The sequence below is a fragment of the Podarcis vaucheri genome (genome assembly GCF_965113315.1).
Source record: "Podarcis vaucheri genome assembly, chromosome: 11".
Classification (NCBI taxonomy): domain Eukaryota; kingdom Metazoa; phylum Chordata; class Lepidosauria; order Squamata; family Lacertidae; genus Podarcis; species Podarcis vaucheri.
This window is the reverse complement of record NC_138749.1, coordinates 2942565-2960858: the sequence shown is the minus strand read 5'-3', so window position 1 is coordinate 2960858 and position 18294 is coordinate 2942565. Positions and strand designations below refer to the sequence as shown.

Genomic DNA, 18294 nt, shown 5'->3' with positions numbered 1-18294 from the left:
ACATGAGTTTCTAGAAGTTATCTTGCCACATTCTAGAGCTCATGCACACTCTATCAGCAGATAAAGTACAGCAGAAGTCGCACGCAGGAGAGCATTATTTACAAGCTTTATTCAGCGTTGATCAGAACAAAGAAAGACATGACTGTCTGTGTCAGTGTCTCCGACAGAGAGAGAAAAAACGAAAGCAATAGAAACATAAACATCCTGTGAACAGGACATGCGCAGACTCTCTGACTCACAAAGCCTGCTCCCTTTTAAGGTGGAACGGAAATATCCTAACACAAACCACTCACAGGTGACCCTATAGCAGCCTTCTCCAACCTAGGGCCCCCCAGAAGTATGGGAACACAATTCCCATCATGCCAGCTACCATCAACTCACAGTTCCCATCTCAGAGCCAATGTTTTCCAGTGCAGCTGTGCTGCAAAACATGAATATGTGATTTGCTTGTTTTTACAAGGGATCTTCTACCATCACAGGTAATCATAGGTCACCTCTGTCTCCACAGGTGTGTTTTGATGGCGCTTTTATTCTCCTGTGTAAGCATCATGCAGACCAATGCTTCTTGTGGCGCTCACAAGCCCATAAATGACATTTAGTAATGAGGACAGATTCAGGACAGATAAAAGAAAGTCACAGCACATAGTTTAACTCTGGAACTCCCTGCCACAGGAGCACCGATGGCCACCAACTTAGGTGGCTTTAAAAGAGATCCAGACAAATTCATGGAGAAGGCACATGGCCTGGTATCAGAGGTACTATTTCTAGGGAAGATGAGTGGGAAGAACATACCATAGTTGCCTCTGGGATGACCACCAGCAGGACACGAGTGCATCTTCTTGGCCGGTGGGGTTAGGGTGTGTGGCATGTGTTGCCTATGCTCTGGCAACCTCTACGCTAGATACGACAATGCTGTCTCTGAAGACGCTTCAGCTGGTGCAGAATCCAGCTGCCAAGGTTGCTCAATGGTGCAGGATGCTTTGAGCATGTTGCTGCCAGGAGTTCAGCCTATACTTGAGTAGCACCCTGGCAGAGACACATGCCCGGCTGGCATGTTCTCTCCCTCCTGGTCGTTCGTTTGGGAGTTTCATAAGCTTTCTTCAGCCCGAACATCACAGCGACCAATGCTAACTGACACCAGCACACTTAGGGATCCGCAGAGTGTTTGCAGTTTGCGTAACAGACCTCAGCAACTCAGCATTTTGCCTAATCTACTTTATTTACAGATAAACACACGGAGCACTGCAACATGGCTCCCTCTCTCTCTAGCATCAGACAGCAAAGAGCAAAGGACAATAGTCCCACTTCACAGAACACGGCAACACAAACATCCTGTCTTCGCCACTTCTCACTCTGTGGAGTCAAAACATATATCATCATGTGATAGACAAAAATTCCATGACTGCAATCATGGAGCAGGAATTCTAACAGTTGCACCAATTCTGGCCCAACTGCATTGGCTGCCCATTAGTTTCTGGGCCCAGTTCAAAGTGCTGGGTTGGACCTCTAAAGCCTTAAATGGCTGGGCACTGCAAGACCTCAAGGACCTTCTCTCCCCATATGAAGCAACCCGGACTCTGCATTCATCATCTGAGGCCCTTCTTTGTGTGTCTCCTCCACGAGAAGTCCAGAGGGCGGCAACACAAGAGCAGGCCTTTTCTACGGTGACTCCCTGCTTGTGGCAAGCTGTCCCCAGGGAGGTTTGGCTGGAGACTTCATTCCATATCTTCAGGTGCCAGTCAAAAATATTCCCCTTCTCCCAGGCCTTTGGGCTAATTAAACAATCCATGGCCTTTTAAACTGTGTTTTGGGGTCCTCAGGTGAAGAGCTGTATGGAAATGTAATAAATAAAACAGGATGATGGACTAGAGAGGCCTGTGGCCTCATCCGGCATGGCTCTTCTTACATTTTTCTGAAAATTATTGTAATAGGTATGAGTTACTCGTGCGTAAACTGGTGCCTTTCTCGGTTAATTTGCCTTGTTAAACCTTTCTGACTGCACAGCCCCTTCTCATGGTGGCTGCCTCAGTCACTGGCAGAATCCGTCAGTGGGCGTTTCTTGAACCTCTTCCAACATAAAAGTTGTTTGACACCCAGTCTCCTCCTCCTCTCACTGCGCGGAAGTCTTCTGCGCAGGGAAGGCGTGGGTAGCGGAGGACCTGGGCTCTCCTCACTGATGTCCAGTGAAGAGTCCTGGAGCCCTCTCTCCAATTCCCCCGTCTGCCCCCCTTTATCCCCGGTGTTGCGCTGATTGGCTTCCCCCTCTGCTGAGCTGTTTCTCCCCCTGCTGCTGGGTCCTTCGCCCGCATCATCTGGGAGCCTCCCCTTCGCCGCTCGCTCCAATGTCAGTTCCCTGACAATTATGTACACAAGGAATTGGTTTCCTTGGTATGAAGCTCAGTAGAGATAGTGCTGTCTTTAGGATATATGGTTTTATTGGAACAACCTGAGCATAAGGCAGGAGGGGCTTGCAGCCTGAACAACTTCTGTCTTAGTCGCAGCACAGAGCAAGCAGGTCTCTGTGTGTCCACCTTCCAGCCTGCTCCTAGCTCAGCGCTCTCACGTGATTCTTGGTTATTGTCCTACCTAGCACTTGGCTGAGGGCTCACTCATTTGTTCTATGGCACAGAGCAGCTTCTTTGGGTATGCCCATCGCGGTGCTTCACTGGTCAGCCAAAAACCCTGTCAGCTAGACCAGTGTTGTCAAAGTCCAGCTTAATCTGGCCCCTGTGGCAGTTTATTTACTGGGGTAAAATCCTAATAAAAACTTCAACAACTTCAACCCTTAAAAACCCTCAACAACTTCAACCCTAAAAAAGTTCAACAACTTTGGGGTAAAATCATAAAAGAAGCTCAACAACTTCAATCCTAAAAAAATGTTAACAATTTTGGTCAGCCCCCATGGCCCTTCACTTCATCAAATCTGGCCCTCTCTGAAAAAAGTTTGGACACCACTGACCTAGACAAAGGGACTGCATTGGAAAAGTTTCCCTTACACATTCCACCCCTTGCAAAACAGGATCCCAAGAACTGGAAGGGACTTGGGGTGTCATCCAGACTGAGCCCCCAAATTCCTAACAATACTATGCTGTTGCCCTTAGAAGGGCTTCCCTTATAAATCACAAGTTTGAATGTGGCACTGACTTTAATAATAATAATAATAATAATAATAATAATAATAATAATAATAATAATTTATTTGTACCCCGCCCATCTGGCTGGGTTTCCCCAGCCACTCGGGTGGCTTCCAACAAAGATTAAAAATACATTAAAATGTCACACATTAAAAACTTCCCTGAACAGGGCTGCCTTCAGATGTCTTCTAAATGTCAGGTAGTTGTTTTTCTCTTTGACATCTGATGGGAGGGCATTCCACAGGACAGGTGCCACTACCGAGAAGGCCCTCTGCCTGGTTCCTTGTAGCTTTGCTTCTTGCAATGAGGGAACCACCAGAAGGCCCTTGGTGCTGGACCTCAGCGTCCAGGCAGAAAGCCAAAAGCCCAATAGCTGCCAAAAATAAGCCATGTTTGCCTCGCTCCCTGGAGGCACCACACCTGATTTTGGAAAATCCAGGTCATTGGGTAGCTTGGAAGGTTTTGTTTCTCGTCTGTGTAGGTCAGACATTTCAATGGCCTACTGCTCTCCATTTAAGGCTGGAGGGGCTGTTACCTGGCAGGGTCACCAGCCACAATGAAGTACTGCTGAAGCCTTGGGCCAATTCACACATGCATGTAAACAGTGCAATGTTCAAGTGGCTGTTTGCAGCTCAACACCTGGTGGGCGGCAATCATCGGTGGTGCTTGGCTCTGGTTTCACACAATCTGCAAGCAATCTGCTGGTGCTAAGTCGTGTGAATATCCCATCACTCGTCCCCTGGGAAGGCGGCACAGCCGGGTGGATAATAGGAGGTCAGGATCAGCTGAGGGCGTGAAGCCTGAGCCGCCTGCAGTTTTTTCTGGGTGATGCGATTTAGGGTCCACATTGTAAGTCTGGAAGGAGGAAGGAGAAAAACCGCATTGTCAGAAAGGAGGCTCCCCCAAGAGGGAAAAGTCTGCTTGCAAATCTCTAGTGGGGTCATCCACTTGGCGAAGCTTTCAGGCAAAGAGGCTCATGGCTGCCAAAGCTGATGCCAACTGGCTAGTTTGACTGAGACCTGGAAGCCTCTAAGCTAACGCCAGAAACAGGGAACAGTTTCCTGGGGGGGCCATTTTCTCTCCCTGGAGCACAGCAGAGACCTAGTTTCCTAGCAGCCTACAATCCATCCATTCCAAGGCCTTCAGGTCCTAACCATAGCTGTCAACTTTTCCCTTTTCTTATGAGGAATCCTATTTGGAATAAGGGAATTTCCCTTTAAAAAGGGGAAACGTTGACAGCTATGGTCCTAACTCTTTCCCGTAACCACTCCAGCTGTAGGACTTCTCTATATAGTGCTGAGGGACGTGGGTGGCACTGTGGGTTAAACCACAGAGCCTAGGACTTGCCGATCAGAAGGTCGGAGGTTCGAATCCCTGCCACAGGGTGAGTTCCCGTTGTTCGGTCCCTGCTCCTGCCAACCTAGCAGTTCAAAAGCACGTCAAAGTGCAAGTAGATAAATAGGTACCACTCTGGCAGAAAGGTAAATGGCATTTCCATGCACTGCTCTGGTTCGCCAGAAGCGGCTTAGTCATGCTGGCCACATGACCCGGAAGCTGTATGCCGGCTCCCTCGGCCAGGAAACCGAGATGAGTGCCGCAACCCAAGAGTCGTCCACGACTGGACCTAATGATCAGGGGTCCCTTTACCTTTACCTTTATATAGTGGTACCTTGGTTCTCAAACCTAATCCATTCTGGAAGTCCGTTCCAAAACCAAAGCATTCCAAAACCAAGTCATGCTTTCCCATAGAAAGTAATGCAAAATGGATTAATCTGTTCCAGACTTTTAAAAGCAACCCCTAAAACAGCAATTTAACACGAATTTTACTATCTAACAAGACCACTGATCCATAAAATGAAAGCAATAAACTATATTGCAGTCACACAATCAATCATCAGTAGTTGAACTGGGCTCCACACAGTCACAAAAACAAAACAAAAGAGCCGCATAAACAAAAATGGAAAATAAATAGCAAAAACAAACAGACCTCAGTGTAACACTCAAAACGGAAGCGTGGCACTCAAAACGGAGCACGTTCAGCTTCCGAAAAAAGTTCGCAAACTAGAACACTTACTTCCGGGTTTGCAGCATTCTGGTTCCAAGTTGTTCAAGTACCAAGGTGTTTGAGAACCAAGGTACCATTGTAATTCTCTTGGCTTCCTATCAGGGTGGTCAAGTTAGCAATTCCTAGCTATTCCAAATTAATCTTCCCAATTAGTTCTATATTGTTAGGATTCCGGTTCTACTTCCACGATTAAGTTGTCAGATGGTCATCCTCTGGCCTGCCTCCTCGCAGGGGGCTCCTTCCATGATTAGATTGTGCATCGTTCATGCGTCTTCCTGCTAATCATTTGTTCGCCCTACACTTTGCAGTGCATTTCCCTGACTCACAGTGCTTTCATCCATTTTAATTGTGCAGACCTAAATTTCTGGTAGAGTGGTGCCTCGCAAGACGAAAAGAATCCGTTCTGTGATTCTCTTCGTCTAGCCGTTTTTTCGTCTTGTGAAGCAAGCCCATTAACGGATTAGCGGATTAGCGCTATTAGCGGCTTTTAGCGGCTTATCTGCTGATCGGATGAGCTGATAAGCGGCTTAGCGGCTTAGAAAAAGGGGGGGGAAGGAAAAAAAACCAGCAGGAACTCGCAAGACATTGTCGTCTTGCGAAGCAAGCCCATAGGAAATTTGTTTTGCGAAGCACCTCCAAAATGGAAAACTCTTTCGTCTAGCGAGTTTTCCGTCTTGCGAGGCATTCGTCTTGCGGGGCACCACTGTATGTGCTTGAAGACCCCCCCCCAATAATAATACTGACAACCTGGAGGAACCAGGGTGTGTCAATGATGAGAAAGGCAGGAGAGACAACTGACTTGAGTGACATCACAAACTGAGGGGGAAATTTGGAGAACTTAAGATTGTCCTTTTGAACATGAATGACTATGAACTCCAAAGGTAATGGGACCCCTGACCATTAGGTCCAGTCTCGGACAACTTTGGGGTTGCGGCGCTCATCTCACTTTATTGGCTGAGGGAGTCGGTGTACAGCTTCCGGGTCATGTGGCCAGCATGACTAAGCCGCTTCCGGCGAACCAGAGCACCGCACGGAAACGCCGTTTACCTTCCTGCCGGAGCGGTACCTATTTATCTACTTGCACTTTGAGGTGCTTTCGAACTGCTAGGTTGGCAGGAGCAGGGACCGAGCAACGGGAGCTCACCCCGTCGCGGGGATTTGAACTGCCGACCTTCTGATCAGCAAGCCCTAGGCTCTGTGGTTTAACCCACAGTGCCACCCACGTCCCTTATGAACTCTAAACAACATGCAGAAAAGCTGAAGATGGGAGAGGTCGGGCAGGGGAATACTTACGCCAGCCTCTGGATTCTGCAGTGCTGCTTTGCCAGTGAGGCACACAGGTGTCTGACGCCCACATCTCCTAGGCTGTTCCCCCCTAATCCCAGCTCTGCCAGGCTCTCGTGGGATTCCAGGACAGAGGCCAGATCCTCACACGCCCCGGCTGTGAGACCGCAAAGGTGCAACCTGCAAAGGAAGACAAAGGGGATTTGCGACACCTGGAAAGATGAAACCGAATGAAGAGAAAATATGTCCCACAGGCAAAATAACAAACTGGGACCTGAACGTCCCAAATGCCACACACAAGAAGAGTTTGGTTTAGTTATATTTTGGCTGATCTTTTTCAAATGTAGACATGAAGGTTACGCCCGTTTTAATTTGTTCAAATAGCTCAGTTGCTAGGGCATGAGACTTAATCTCAGGGCTGTGGGTTTGAGCCCCAGGTTGGGCAAACGATTTCTGCATTGCAGGGGGCTGGATCAAGCATGTCCAACACGTCAATCACGATCGACCTGTCAATCACAGGATTAGTTTTGGTCGATTTATTGAAGCCCAGCACGCTCCAAATGGCTCCTCAGAGAGAGAAAGGGCTGGTAGGGGGAGGGGGGAGAGAGAAAGAAGCCTAGCGCTCCAACTGGCCTCTTAGATCTGTGTAAACTAATATAAAAATATAGTTTAACTTTTCTCACTTGTTTAGCTACTTGTCCATCTAGTAACTATTTGGATCTGTCATGATGATATCCAAACAGAACTCCTGTATCTGTTAAATAAATATCCCTTAATTAATTAATTAACTAACTAATTAAACAAACTTAAATGACTTCGGAGGGGTGGGAGAAGGGAACACTTGGTGAATAATGAGAATGGGAGAGTGTGGTAGATCACTGCCAGTTTTTGATACTGGGTAGTAGATCACAACCTACTTGAAGTTGGACTTGCCTGCGCTAGATGGTCCTTGTACTCCCTTAGGTAAAGGTAAAGGGACCCCTGACCATTAGGTCCAGTCATGGCCGACTCTGGGGTTGCGACACTCATCTCGCTTTATTGGCCAAGGGAGCCGGTGTTCAGCTTCTGGGTCATGTGGCCAGCAGGACTAAGCCGCTTCTGGTGAACCAGAGCACACATGGAAACACCGTTTACCTTCCCGCCAGAGCAGTACCTATTTATCTACTTGCACTTTGACATGCTTTTGAACTGCTAGGTTGGCAGGAGCAGGGACTGAGCAACGGGAGCTCACCCTGTCACGGGGATTCGAACTGCAGACCTTCTGATCGGCAAGCCCAAGAGGCTCAGTGGTTTAGACCACAGCGCCACCCACATCCCTCCTTTGTGGTCCCTTACAACTCTACAATTCTACAATTCTATGAAATTTGTTACGTGCAGATCGGATTTTTGCAGGGCACAGTTGTGGAATGATGAGAAGAGCTCTTGGAGGTGGGGGAATAAGCAGAGATAATGAAGAAGCCACTTACGTGAGTCTTTGCAACCTGGACTGTCTGTGCTTCAGCCCCTCGCACAGCTTCCTGATCCCCTCATTGCCCAGGTTGTTCTCTCCCAGATCCAGCTCAGAGAGAGACGGCTTGGATGCCAGGACCTCTGAAAGGGGCTCACATGCGCCAGCCGTCAGGTTGCAGCAATGTAGCCTGCAGGAGATGGAGGTGGAAATGAGCTCCAGAAAGGGGCTTTGCAGCTGGGATAGGCGCTCACAGCGCCAGGCTGGGATGTGACCGTAACCTTTTCCTCCCATCGTTCAGGAAGCACAAAGCTAATGAGAGGCTTGTGGGTCTCATGGTATGTGATCTCCTCTACCCTGAATACCCGTGGGGCAGTTTTGGATATTGGCATTGAGTCTCACGAAGATGGCCAGCCACGTGCTGCAGATAAATTCACAGGCAGCCATGTGATGCTGACATCCACATAATCATTGAAATTGTTTCTACATATGAAAGTGCTTTGGATGGGTTTTTTTCAAATAACAAATGATCATGGTTTTCCTCAACGAAATGGTGTCATTGTTTTTATTGCTGGTTGTTTCTGTTGTGAAATTGCATTGCAATATTTTATGGGGAGCAATTCATAAACGGAATAAAATAAACGAAATAAGATTAACAGCGGGATGTGGATATCTCCATCACAGGGCTACTTCCCCGACATCTGGTAGCCAGAGACATACTGTTTGCAGCAGAAGATGCCACAATTTTGGTGATCACAGCGATGTGCTCGTGAAAGCTACAAGTGGTTATGATCATTTGCTGTGAGCAGAGGAATCCTCAGTCCAAATTTTACTACCAAGTGTGAACTTACTGAGTATCTTGGCAGAAACTGAACACACTCTCAGTCTCTTCATCTATAATATGGGGCTAATCATACCAAGCTCCCTGTCAGGGAATGGTCTGAAGACGAGGACTGGGGAATACATTCCATGGCAGACCAGCTTCTATCTGATGGAGAGCTGGCGGGGAAATAGTCACGCGCACCCCTTGTCCGTAGCATGTTCAGATGCGGAGGAAGAGACAGGAGCTGAACAGCTTGGGGAGGAGTTACCCAGTTACAAGATAATGACAACAGAACCAGAAGGGAGGGGCAGATAGTTGTCTTGTTCTATTTTGTTAATTTTTGAGGAGGTTTGTTTTTTTAAGGAATGCTTTCTCTTTTATGCAAGCTCCTCTGGTGACCGCTTTCACTGCGTCCTTGAAGTAGTTTTGTACAGTTTTTGTGAGACTCTCTCTAATTTGTTTGTTTGTAGTTAGGATGGGGCTGAAGGACCATGAAGGGGTGGCTTGTGTTCCCTCTCCGATTTTAACAGTGACTACAACTGGGGCATGATCTGTGATTTTAATGTTACCTATGTTTGTTGATTCCGCTAAGGGGATGGGGGGCAGATAGTTGAGACGTCACCTTTAAAGCCCTAAACGGCCTTGGTCCTATATACCTGAAGGAGCATCTCCACCCCCATCATCCAGCCCAGACACTGAGGTCCAGCGCCAAGGGAATGGCGGTTCTCTCATTGCGAGAAGTGAGGTTACAGGGAACCAGGCAGAGGGCCTTCTCGGTGGTGGTGCCTACCCTGTGGAACACCCTCCCTTCAGATGTCAAGGCAATAAGCAACTATTTTACTTTTAAAAGACTCCTGAAGGTGGCCCTGTTTAGGGAAGTTTTTAATGTCTGACGCTGTATTGTTTTTGATATTTGGTTGGAAGCTGCCCAGAGTGGCTGGGGAGACCCAGTCAGATGGGCGGGGTATAAATAATAAATTATTATTATTAAATTATTATTGAGCACCTGCTAGATCTGTATCCCATGTATGTATTATACCACATTTTGTTGTTTAGTCATTTAGTTGTGTCTGACTCTTCGTGACGCCATGGACCAGAGCACGCCAGGTTACACACGTTACACACCCATATATACATATACAAACAGCCACAAGATCCTGTGGCAATGAGTTCTATAGGACACAATGTAAGAGTGAGCACTTCCTTCTTGTTATTGTGGGCGAGGCAGGCAGAGGCACTGCAAAAACGTTCATTCTTTTGCGTTTCACATTCATCGTTACCAGGAAGAGGTGCAACGATGGCCGCCAAGTTGGCTTTAAAAGGGGATGAAATAAATTCATAAAGCGTAAGGCTACTCATAAAGTGTAAGGCTAGGAATGATGCTATGTGCAGCCTCCAGCATCAAAGGAAGGGCGTGTCTGGGGTGTCTCTATTTTAATGCTGGAGAAGAGGGAGCCACGTACCGGAGCCTCTGTAGTTGACAGTGTGGATCGAGAAGCCCTTGGCATAAGTGGATCACGCCCAAATCTCCCAGTGGATTTTCACCCAGATCCAGACCGGTCAGACACTGATTAGCCGCCACGACTGAGGAAAGATCTTGGCCTGCAGCAGATAGGAGCCCACAGCGGTTCAGCCTGGAGAAAACCGAAAGCAGGAGGATTAGGACAAAGGGCAAACGGTATCAGTATACTTCCGTAAAATGTTCCCATTTAGTGATCCACAAGTCAATATAAACCTTTGGAAGTGGTCTTTGGTTGTCTGGTTTGATGGAGCAGGGAGCCTTCTCTCCTCGCAAGGGCCTCTGTTTTGGGGCAGCCAGCCATAGAATCATACGTTTGTAGAGTTGGAAGGGACCCTGAGGACCACCTAGCCGAGCCCCCTGTGATGCAAGAATATGCACCTGTCCCATACAGGGATCGAACCTACAACCTTGGCATTATCAGCACCACGCTCTAACCTAGGGTTACCAGGCGTCCCCGTTTCCTGGGGACAGTCTCCGGATTTGCAAATAAGTCCCCGGACAAATTCCATCCCCGGAATGTCCCTGGGTTTCATCTAATGTCCCCGGGAAATACAGCAACAGCAGTCTCAGCAGCCCGGAGCAGCTGGCTCTGGCTGGCTTCAGGAGCTGCTCGGAGGTCCCCATATGATGGTGGTGCAGGGGCTCAAAGATGCAGCTTCCGGGCTCCCTCCACCTTCCTGACCCCAGCTACCAAGCTGTGAAGGGAGGCTTCACACTGCCTATCAGAGCCTGCGTGCCAGCAGGAGGGGGCAGAGATCTCTCAGTTAGGCAACAGGAAGCCTTGCTTCCCAGCTGAGAGATCCCCGCCCCCTCCTGCTTGCACGAAGTAGGAATGGAATTGGGGCTGCTCCAATGAAAAGGGAGGCATTGCGCTGCTTGAGCCTCTCCTCTGCCGCCGCTCTCAGCCCTCCTTCTCCACATTCCATGCCAGATCCACCACTCACTGCTTCCACACCACCACCACCGAAGAACCAACAACTCAGGGGCTGCCCAGGTTCATGGAGAAAGGAGATAGAAGCCTCGGAGGAAGGGGAAACGTGGCGGCTGAGATCAAGGCGGTGGCGCCCCTCTGCCACCGCCATCACTGCAGCATCAACATCCTGAACATGTAGACTGATTGATTGATTGATTTATAGTGTCCGTGGATTTATTGAAAAAAATATGGTAACCTTACTCTAACCAACTGAACTATCCAGTCATGGTTCAGTTGTGAGGGGGAAAGGCTGCTCACGGAAACCGCAAGCCCCATCTCTGACTCCCTGCAACTTCAGCCGAAATAGTGGCCCACTGTAGCCTTGTAAAACAGTAGCCGTTGCTTCCCGTCTCCCAAGCTTCTGCCACCTGAAGCAGTTGCCTCACTCTGCTCAATGGTAGGGCCGTCCCTCTGATTTGAGCCCTGGGTGGCTAAACTCACTGAGCCACGAGGTGAGCCCCTATTCTGGACAGAGGGCCACCCTACTTAAGTCCCATTGACCCAACAAGGATCACTGGTGGGTCTTTCCGATGCACTTACTGGATCTCTGAGGGCTTCAGCAGTCCTGGCAAGAGCTGGCGGAATGCTGTGGGCCCCAACTCGTAGCCAGAGAGCCGAAGCGAGCAGAGAGATGGAGAAGCTGTTAGACAAAATGAAAGAGCAGCAAAATCCAGCTTGGAGAAGAGCAAGTCTCGGAGGTCCAAGTCATGGACGTGTCTCAGGATGCTCTCGGCAAACTGAGGGTCCTCCGTCTCGTAGACGCAGTGGCAGAGCTCCAGGAGTTGCTCCCCTCTCCCAAAGGACTGGTGTGTTGCTTCCTGGTCCACCCATCTCAGCATCTCCTGCCAGAGCCTGGTCCTGGACATCTGGCAGCCCCATGCTTCTTGCAGGAGATCCATCCTCTTTGCGTTGGAGAGGCCAAAGAGGAAACGCACCAGCGTGAAAGAATTGCCTCTGCCCTCTTTCTTGTTTCCCAGTCGCTCGTTCAGGATCCTGAATGATGAGTCCCCATCTGTGTCGAGGAGGTAGAACAAGGCTGCAAATAATTCCTGGAAACTTAAGTGAACAAAGCTGTAAGTTATCGCCGCATGGACATCTTTCTGGAGGACAGAAAGGGTTTCCGAGTCTGAACAGGCCACACAATGTTCTTTCAGCTCTTCTTCGCCAAAGCTCACCTTCTTATGGAGCACACCATCCTTGGCTAAGGAGCAGAGACCTTTCAAGTTGCTCAGCTTTGGGTTGCAACCCAAGAAGCTGAAGAGGAGCTGCAGGTGGATTTCCGTGATGGTCGCAGTCTCCTGGATAGCATTAAGGAGGTCCTTTTGGGGTTTCCGCCTGAAGGCGGTGCAGAAAATCCAGCACAGAGCAGGGAGGAAGCATAAGCTGAACAGAGTTTCATTCCTTCTCACGATTTCAAAGGCACGAGTGGCGTCTTCCTTGGCCTCAAAGAAGCGTTGGAAATATTCCTCCCTCTGAGCTGGTCGAAATCCCAACACTTCCACCAACCATGGAGACCTCAGGCATGGCAGTAGTGCCCCCAAAGCCACGGGCCTCGTGGCCACAATAAGATGGCACTTGGGAAGGAGCCTCCTCCTGAGTAGACCCATCACCAAAGACACAGGAGCCTGCTTTTTGTGGAGGTCACTGAATGTAACGTCACCTGGAAGCCTGCTGGTCTCCAGCTCATCAAAGCCGTCGATGAGGATGAGGATGCTGTCTTGGTTCATGAAGACATCCTCTGCTAGGAGAGTTCCTGGAGGGCAGCTGCTGAGTACCAGCTCAGCTACGGTCATGGGTCCCTTGCCATAGTTCACTGCTTTGCAGGAGATGTAGAAGACATGCTCGAACCTCTCCTGCCAGAACTTGCCAGATGCCCAGTCCAGCATTATCTTCCACAGGGCTGTGGTCTTCCCCACCCCAGCGGGACCAAGCAGCACAACGGTTCTGGAGCGTTCCCCCTGAGCGTCTGGACCAAACAAATTCTCCATGCTGACTTCTTCCGGCCCGTCTCCTTGGTGAACCTCCAACTCTCGTTGCTTCCTCTCCATGGATGCAACCTCCTGGGTTCTCTGTTGAGGATCCCGTTTCCTGCAAAAGAGCAACTCTGTGTATCTTTGGGGGAGGCTCACCACTTGGCCGGAAGAAGGGGAGTCACATTCAGGAATGCCCCCGAAGTTCTCTTGGATACAGCTTTTATATTTCTTCCTGCGATCTAATGTAATCACACAATGAGAGGGGTGTCAGGGGAGGGGCCACAGCATGGGGAAATAAGTTGTTTTATTAGCAAGTGCCATATTTTTCTATTGATTGATTGATTGGTTTTCACCTATTACATTACAATACAGATGTACCAAAGCCATCACCATTTCCTCCCCATCCCCCCGTACATTTACATTTATATTTCCTCAATCCATCGTATTATTCTTTTTTCCTTCCTCCCACTTCCCTCCGCCCCCACTCAATTTCCTCCACATTATACAATTTACAATAACCTTTGCATTCTACAATCTTCTCAAATCATCTATATGTTCTTATTATCTTTCCTTGCTAATTTTTCTTCCATCCAGTACTTCACATTTTAAACTAGGCATATTAGCGTGTCTTTTTTTTTGAGCAATATTTTGCCATATAGTCATCAAAACATTTCCACTCCTTTTTTAATTTTTGATTCAACTGGTTTCTTATTACAGCAGTTAATTTTGCCAAAATTAAATGTTCATTTAGTTTACAAATCCATTCCTCCTTTGTGGGTATAGTTTGTGACTTCCATCTAGCAGCAATCACTATTCTAGTGGCTGTACTGGCATATAGAAAAATCCCCACCCCCCATGGTATCTCTTCATCTATCAATCCAAGGAGATATGTCTCTGGTTTCTTTGTTATTGATATTTTCAACATCTTCTTTAGTTCTTCATGTACTACTACCCAAAATTTCTTAATTTCCCCACACCTCCACCAGATATGTATGGTTGTTCCTATTTCTTCACTCTTTCTCTATTTCTGTCTATAAGACGCTCCCATGTATAAGATCCCCCCTATTTTGGGGGGCTCAATTTTAAGAAAATGAGGGGAGATGGCCCAAAGTTGTTGAACTTTTCACCCCATGCAACCTTAGTAAGCAGAGTGCAAGTCTCTTACCGTTCCGTTTCCATTTCTGGAGCCTGGTGGCCGAATCCCGCAAGCTGACCGCCTTGAGGACGGCCACGGCCACTTCCCAGGCCCCATCCTGGCCATAGGCATCCAAGAGGAGCCAGACAGTATCCATTGTGTCTGCGCTTTCTAGCTTGTTCCGGGGGATTTTGGCTCTGCCCTCCATCTTCAGGAAGCAGAGCTTGTTCTTGAACCTCTTGAAGTTCTCCTCAGAGAGGTTGTCCAGGGCAAAGAGGAGGGCATCTTCCAGGGGGTCTCCCGAATCTTCCATTTCAAGTCAAGACGTGTCTGTAAATGGGAAGCGGGGAGGGGGGAGAGACTGAGTTAGACTGCCTCTGCTCCTGGGCTCGCTATCTCACTGCACAAACACAAAAAGCAAAAAGCTTATCCAGGAACGGAAACCTTGTGGCAACTTTCGTTTTTCATTCTGCTAATCATCAACTAAAGGAACAGGCCACCGTTAAACATTAAAACAGCCACAAGAGGCTCCCGTAATGTAACTAAGAATCGAGACCCAACGCTGAACAAAGTACAAAAAAGGCTTTATCAATTAGCTTTTGAAGTTTCAGATATATTTAACTTATTTATTCTTTTATTACATTTCTATCCTGCCTTTCCCGTGAAATAAAATATTTAAGGTCTTTTATATATTTATAATAAATGTTCATAATTGCATATATAAACCACATGTCTGAAACCCCACAGAAAAAGTCCTGAAACCATGTTGTCCCTCCCAAATTGACCTCAAATATTTCTCTGCAAGGTCGAAGGAAAATGGAAAAGCCTCCCCATTGTCTTTTTGTTCACAAATCCTGTCTTAAGGGTATGTCTGTCTGTGTTTGAATAGGGTGAGCCTGTGACCTGGCTCAGGAACTAAGTATTTATCATTACAAAAGACTGGCCAGGCTCCCCAGGCAATCCAATCAAGTGACCATTAAACAGGTAACCTGGCAGACAGGAGATAAACAACGCGCTCAGATTTCTGCTGTAGACTGCCCTTTCTGTGATGTTAGGTATGATGTATCTGGGGGTGGCCTTGAGCTACACCCCTTTCTGTGATGTAGGTATGATGTTTCTGGGGGTGGTCTTAGACTCCAGGGCAGGCAATTTAAAATGTCTATATAAGGGCAGGCACACCTTTGTTTGGGGTCCTCCTCCTTTCCTGCGTGAGAGGGGAGCACCCTGTTGCAACAGATCAATAAAGATCAGGCTTACTAGCCGCTTTGCTTCTCAATATTCTCTGGTTGGCCTCTGTTATTTTCTACGACCGATGGAGAACCTACAACGGACTCTATAAGGGCTCTTGTGTCCCCCATAAAGGAATAAGGGCAGATTTTTATTACACTTGCAAGGAGCTGAAGGTACATGCATGGGTCTCTCTCTCTCTCCCCCCCCCCCTTATTTACCCTCCCTAAATTTTGTGAAGTAGGTCAGGATGAAAGGAGGTGAATGGCCTAAGATCACCCACTGGACTTAATGGATGAGTGGGGATTTGAACCCATATCCACCAGGCCCTTGATTCCTTACCACATATTAAAACCACCTGTGTACAGTTCTTAAGAAAATATATAATTTGTTGCCTTCATATAATAATTTCAGCCCCCTGTTTATGTGAGCAGATGATGCAATTAACAGAGATCTCTGCAGGCTCTTTTGGGTTTTGAGTAAGTATCTGCAGGCTTATATGCAACCTGTATACAGTCAGTTTAGTTTGTTTTCCAATGTTGAATATTCATACGATGTCTGGTCTTTGTTTTTATAGCTCCCAAAGAAGGCCTTTAAATAACAGTTGGACAGACTGGCAGAATCCGAGACCAAGGAAAAGAGACGGTGGAGGAAGACTGGAAGAAATTTAAAGTCTATCTTAAGAACCACTATAAAATAAATGAGTGTTAAAATGCCAAGGTTAGGGAAATTAAGAGGCTACAGCTGTATTGATTTGGTAAAAGACAGGGGGAGTAAAAGGTTAACTAGTTAAATTTTGAAGTGAGGATTTGCTGGAAGAAATTTGAAAATAGGGATGCAGAAAGGGAAGGTATGGGGAAGTCGGAGAAACAGGGTTCAAGAAAAGAAGGTTTTGAAATTTTACATGTTTATGTGTTTGTTTGTTATTGTATTGTGTATTGTTTGTGTTAATTATGTGTTAAAAAACCAATAAAAATTATTATAAAAAATAAAATAAATAACAGTTGGACAAAATGTGTAAGGCTGTTTTGAAAACGAAATTTGTTTTTCTTTACGATTTAGTCTCAGAATAAAATCCACGAGAGGGTTGGACTTAGAGGAAAACACCAAATAAAAATAAATGTATTCAAACCCAGTTACAATGTATTTATAGGTCACTTTGTGGGCTTGCTCCATTTTTAAAAAGGCATTTGATTCCAGAACTTTAAAGATCTGTGTTTTCTGGTATGTTTTGTATGGAATTGTTTCAACTGAGCTGTTTTTTTCTGATCACCACCAATTGTGAAAACGGCAAAGCGGTGAAAAACGGCTGCCTGAGCCCATCTTATTTTTATATGATATATATTTCTGAAACCTGAAACCCACATTCTACTCATGTAAAAACACCAGGCAAGCCCCACAAATAACCCAGAGAGGCATTTTAAATAAAAGGGCACATTCTACTTATGTAAAAACACAGTGATTCCCGGACCGCCCCAAGGCCGGATTTAGAAGGCGATTGGGCCGGATCCGGCCCCCAGGCCTTAGTTTGCCTACCCATGCTCTAAAGGCTCTGAGGACTCAAGCTCCCTTGAAACAAGGAAGGCATTGGTGATGGAGGAAGGCTTCTCCTCACTGATGGCACTGGATCCCACAAATCGCTGGCCCCATTCCCCAAGTCATCTCCCTCTACCTCTGCTCACATCTCCCCACTCGCTCCTCAGGCTCCTTGATGCCTCGAAATCATCACCTCCTTCCCCCCACAGAAGCATTGCAGCGCAAAAACATTTGGTTTCTTTCGGAGGCCAAACGGGGATTTCCCCTTAAAACAACTCTGCATTCCTGTTCTCGTCGTTCCTCTTCTCTGCGCACTCTCTCTTCTGCCGTTATGAGCCGTCCCCAAAACATTTGCCAAGTCCAAAATGAGAAGCGCACTTGCCCACGGTTCACATGGCAGGGCACACTCCTGGCTCAAGCCTCGCTAAGGTGAATGGGAGTTGCACCCCAAGGTGTCCTCGCACACCTCTGGGTGAGGGTTAAGCAGGGAAAAAATAACCTCCTGTCACAGAGATCAGATCTTCTCCTGTGCCACCCTTGGCAGGACCCAAATCCAGTGACTGATGAGTCACCTTTATGCAATACCATTAATAAGAAAGCCAGCCCGTCCCTTGTGGTTAAAAAAAGACCACACTGACCTTGTTTTTTGAGGAAGGAAGGCCACACAGAGTTTTAACAATGCACAGCGATGGAAGTTCCTCATGGAGCTCAGAGCAGACTGTCTGGCAGCTCTCACTGGACGAAGCGAAAGCAAAATCCAACCCTCCGCTCCCCCTCCATGGCCCCAAGCTCTGGCAGCATCGCTTATGATGCAAGAGTCACGCGAAAGGCTTGCTGCAGAAAGACCCACATGCAACCCTTTCCCCTCCTCTGTCAGCAACGCCCCAATGTTTTTCCTTGGTTTTTTAAGGTTGGTTTTGAACCGATGTCAGCGACTGGGCTCAATAACTGGTTCTGCTCCGACTGGGCTAGGAGACTGGAGCACTTTCAGAGACTTTCCAATCCTGGAACACAGGTCTCAGTGCACTGGACTCACAACTGTGCATTGTGAGCGCCAGACTCAGCAGAGTATAAATAACGCGGAAGCTAGCCGTGAAGAATAACTTCTTTTATTTCTAATAGCTGCTACAAGCTAAAGAACTACTGGCTTGCATGAGTCTTACAGCTCCCACTCA

General features: G+C 47.5%; 2 protein-coding genes across 3 annotated transcripts in view; both read right to left on the bottom strand.

Moving 5' to 3' along the window:
• The window catches only part of RPP25L (ribonuclease P/MRP subunit p25 like), a 79599-nt gene that overhangs the window by 23167 nt on the left and 38138 nt on the right, over positions 1 to 18294 (bottom strand). The window lies entirely within an intron of this gene.
• Positions 3209 to 17919, bottom strand: LOC309542883 (NACHT, LRR and PYD domains-containing protein 3-like). 2 transcript variants are annotated; one of them, XM_082241870.1, is made up of 7 exons: positions 17758 to 17917; positions 14387 to 14686; positions 11789 to 13460; positions 10217 to 10387; positions 7950 to 8120; positions 6493 to 6663; positions 3209 to 3989 (listed from the first exon to the last, which is right to left on the bottom strand). In XM_082241870.1, exons 2-7 carry the CDS (start codon positions 14667 to 14669, stop codon positions 3863 to 3865), a joined length of 2595 nt encoding a protein of 864 aa, XP_082097996.1. In that variant the 5' UTR covers positions 14670 to 14686; positions 17758 to 17917; the 3' UTR covers positions 3209 to 3862. The 2 variants fall into 2 exon arrangements, with proteins under 2 accessions (XP_082097996.1, XP_082097997.1); XM_082241871.1 differs by lacking the exon at positions 7950 to 8120 and having other exon boundaries at positions 17758 to 17919.

Bases quoted from the DNA above. Each gene is read 5' to 3' on its own strand.
- LOC309542883 (XM_082241870.1), bottom strand. From the start codon at position 14,669: ATGGAAGATTCGGGAGACCCCCTGGAAGATGCCCTCCTCTTTGCCCTG. The intron at 6,664-7,949 runs GTAAGTGGCTTC...CTTCCTTTGCAG, and splicing joins TCCAGGTTGCAAAGACTCAC to GTTGCACCTTTGCGGTCTCA. The intron at 3,990-6,492 runs GTAAGTATTCCC...TCCTCCTTCCAG, and splicing joins TGCAGAATCCAGAGGCTGGC to ACTTACAATGTGGACCCTAA.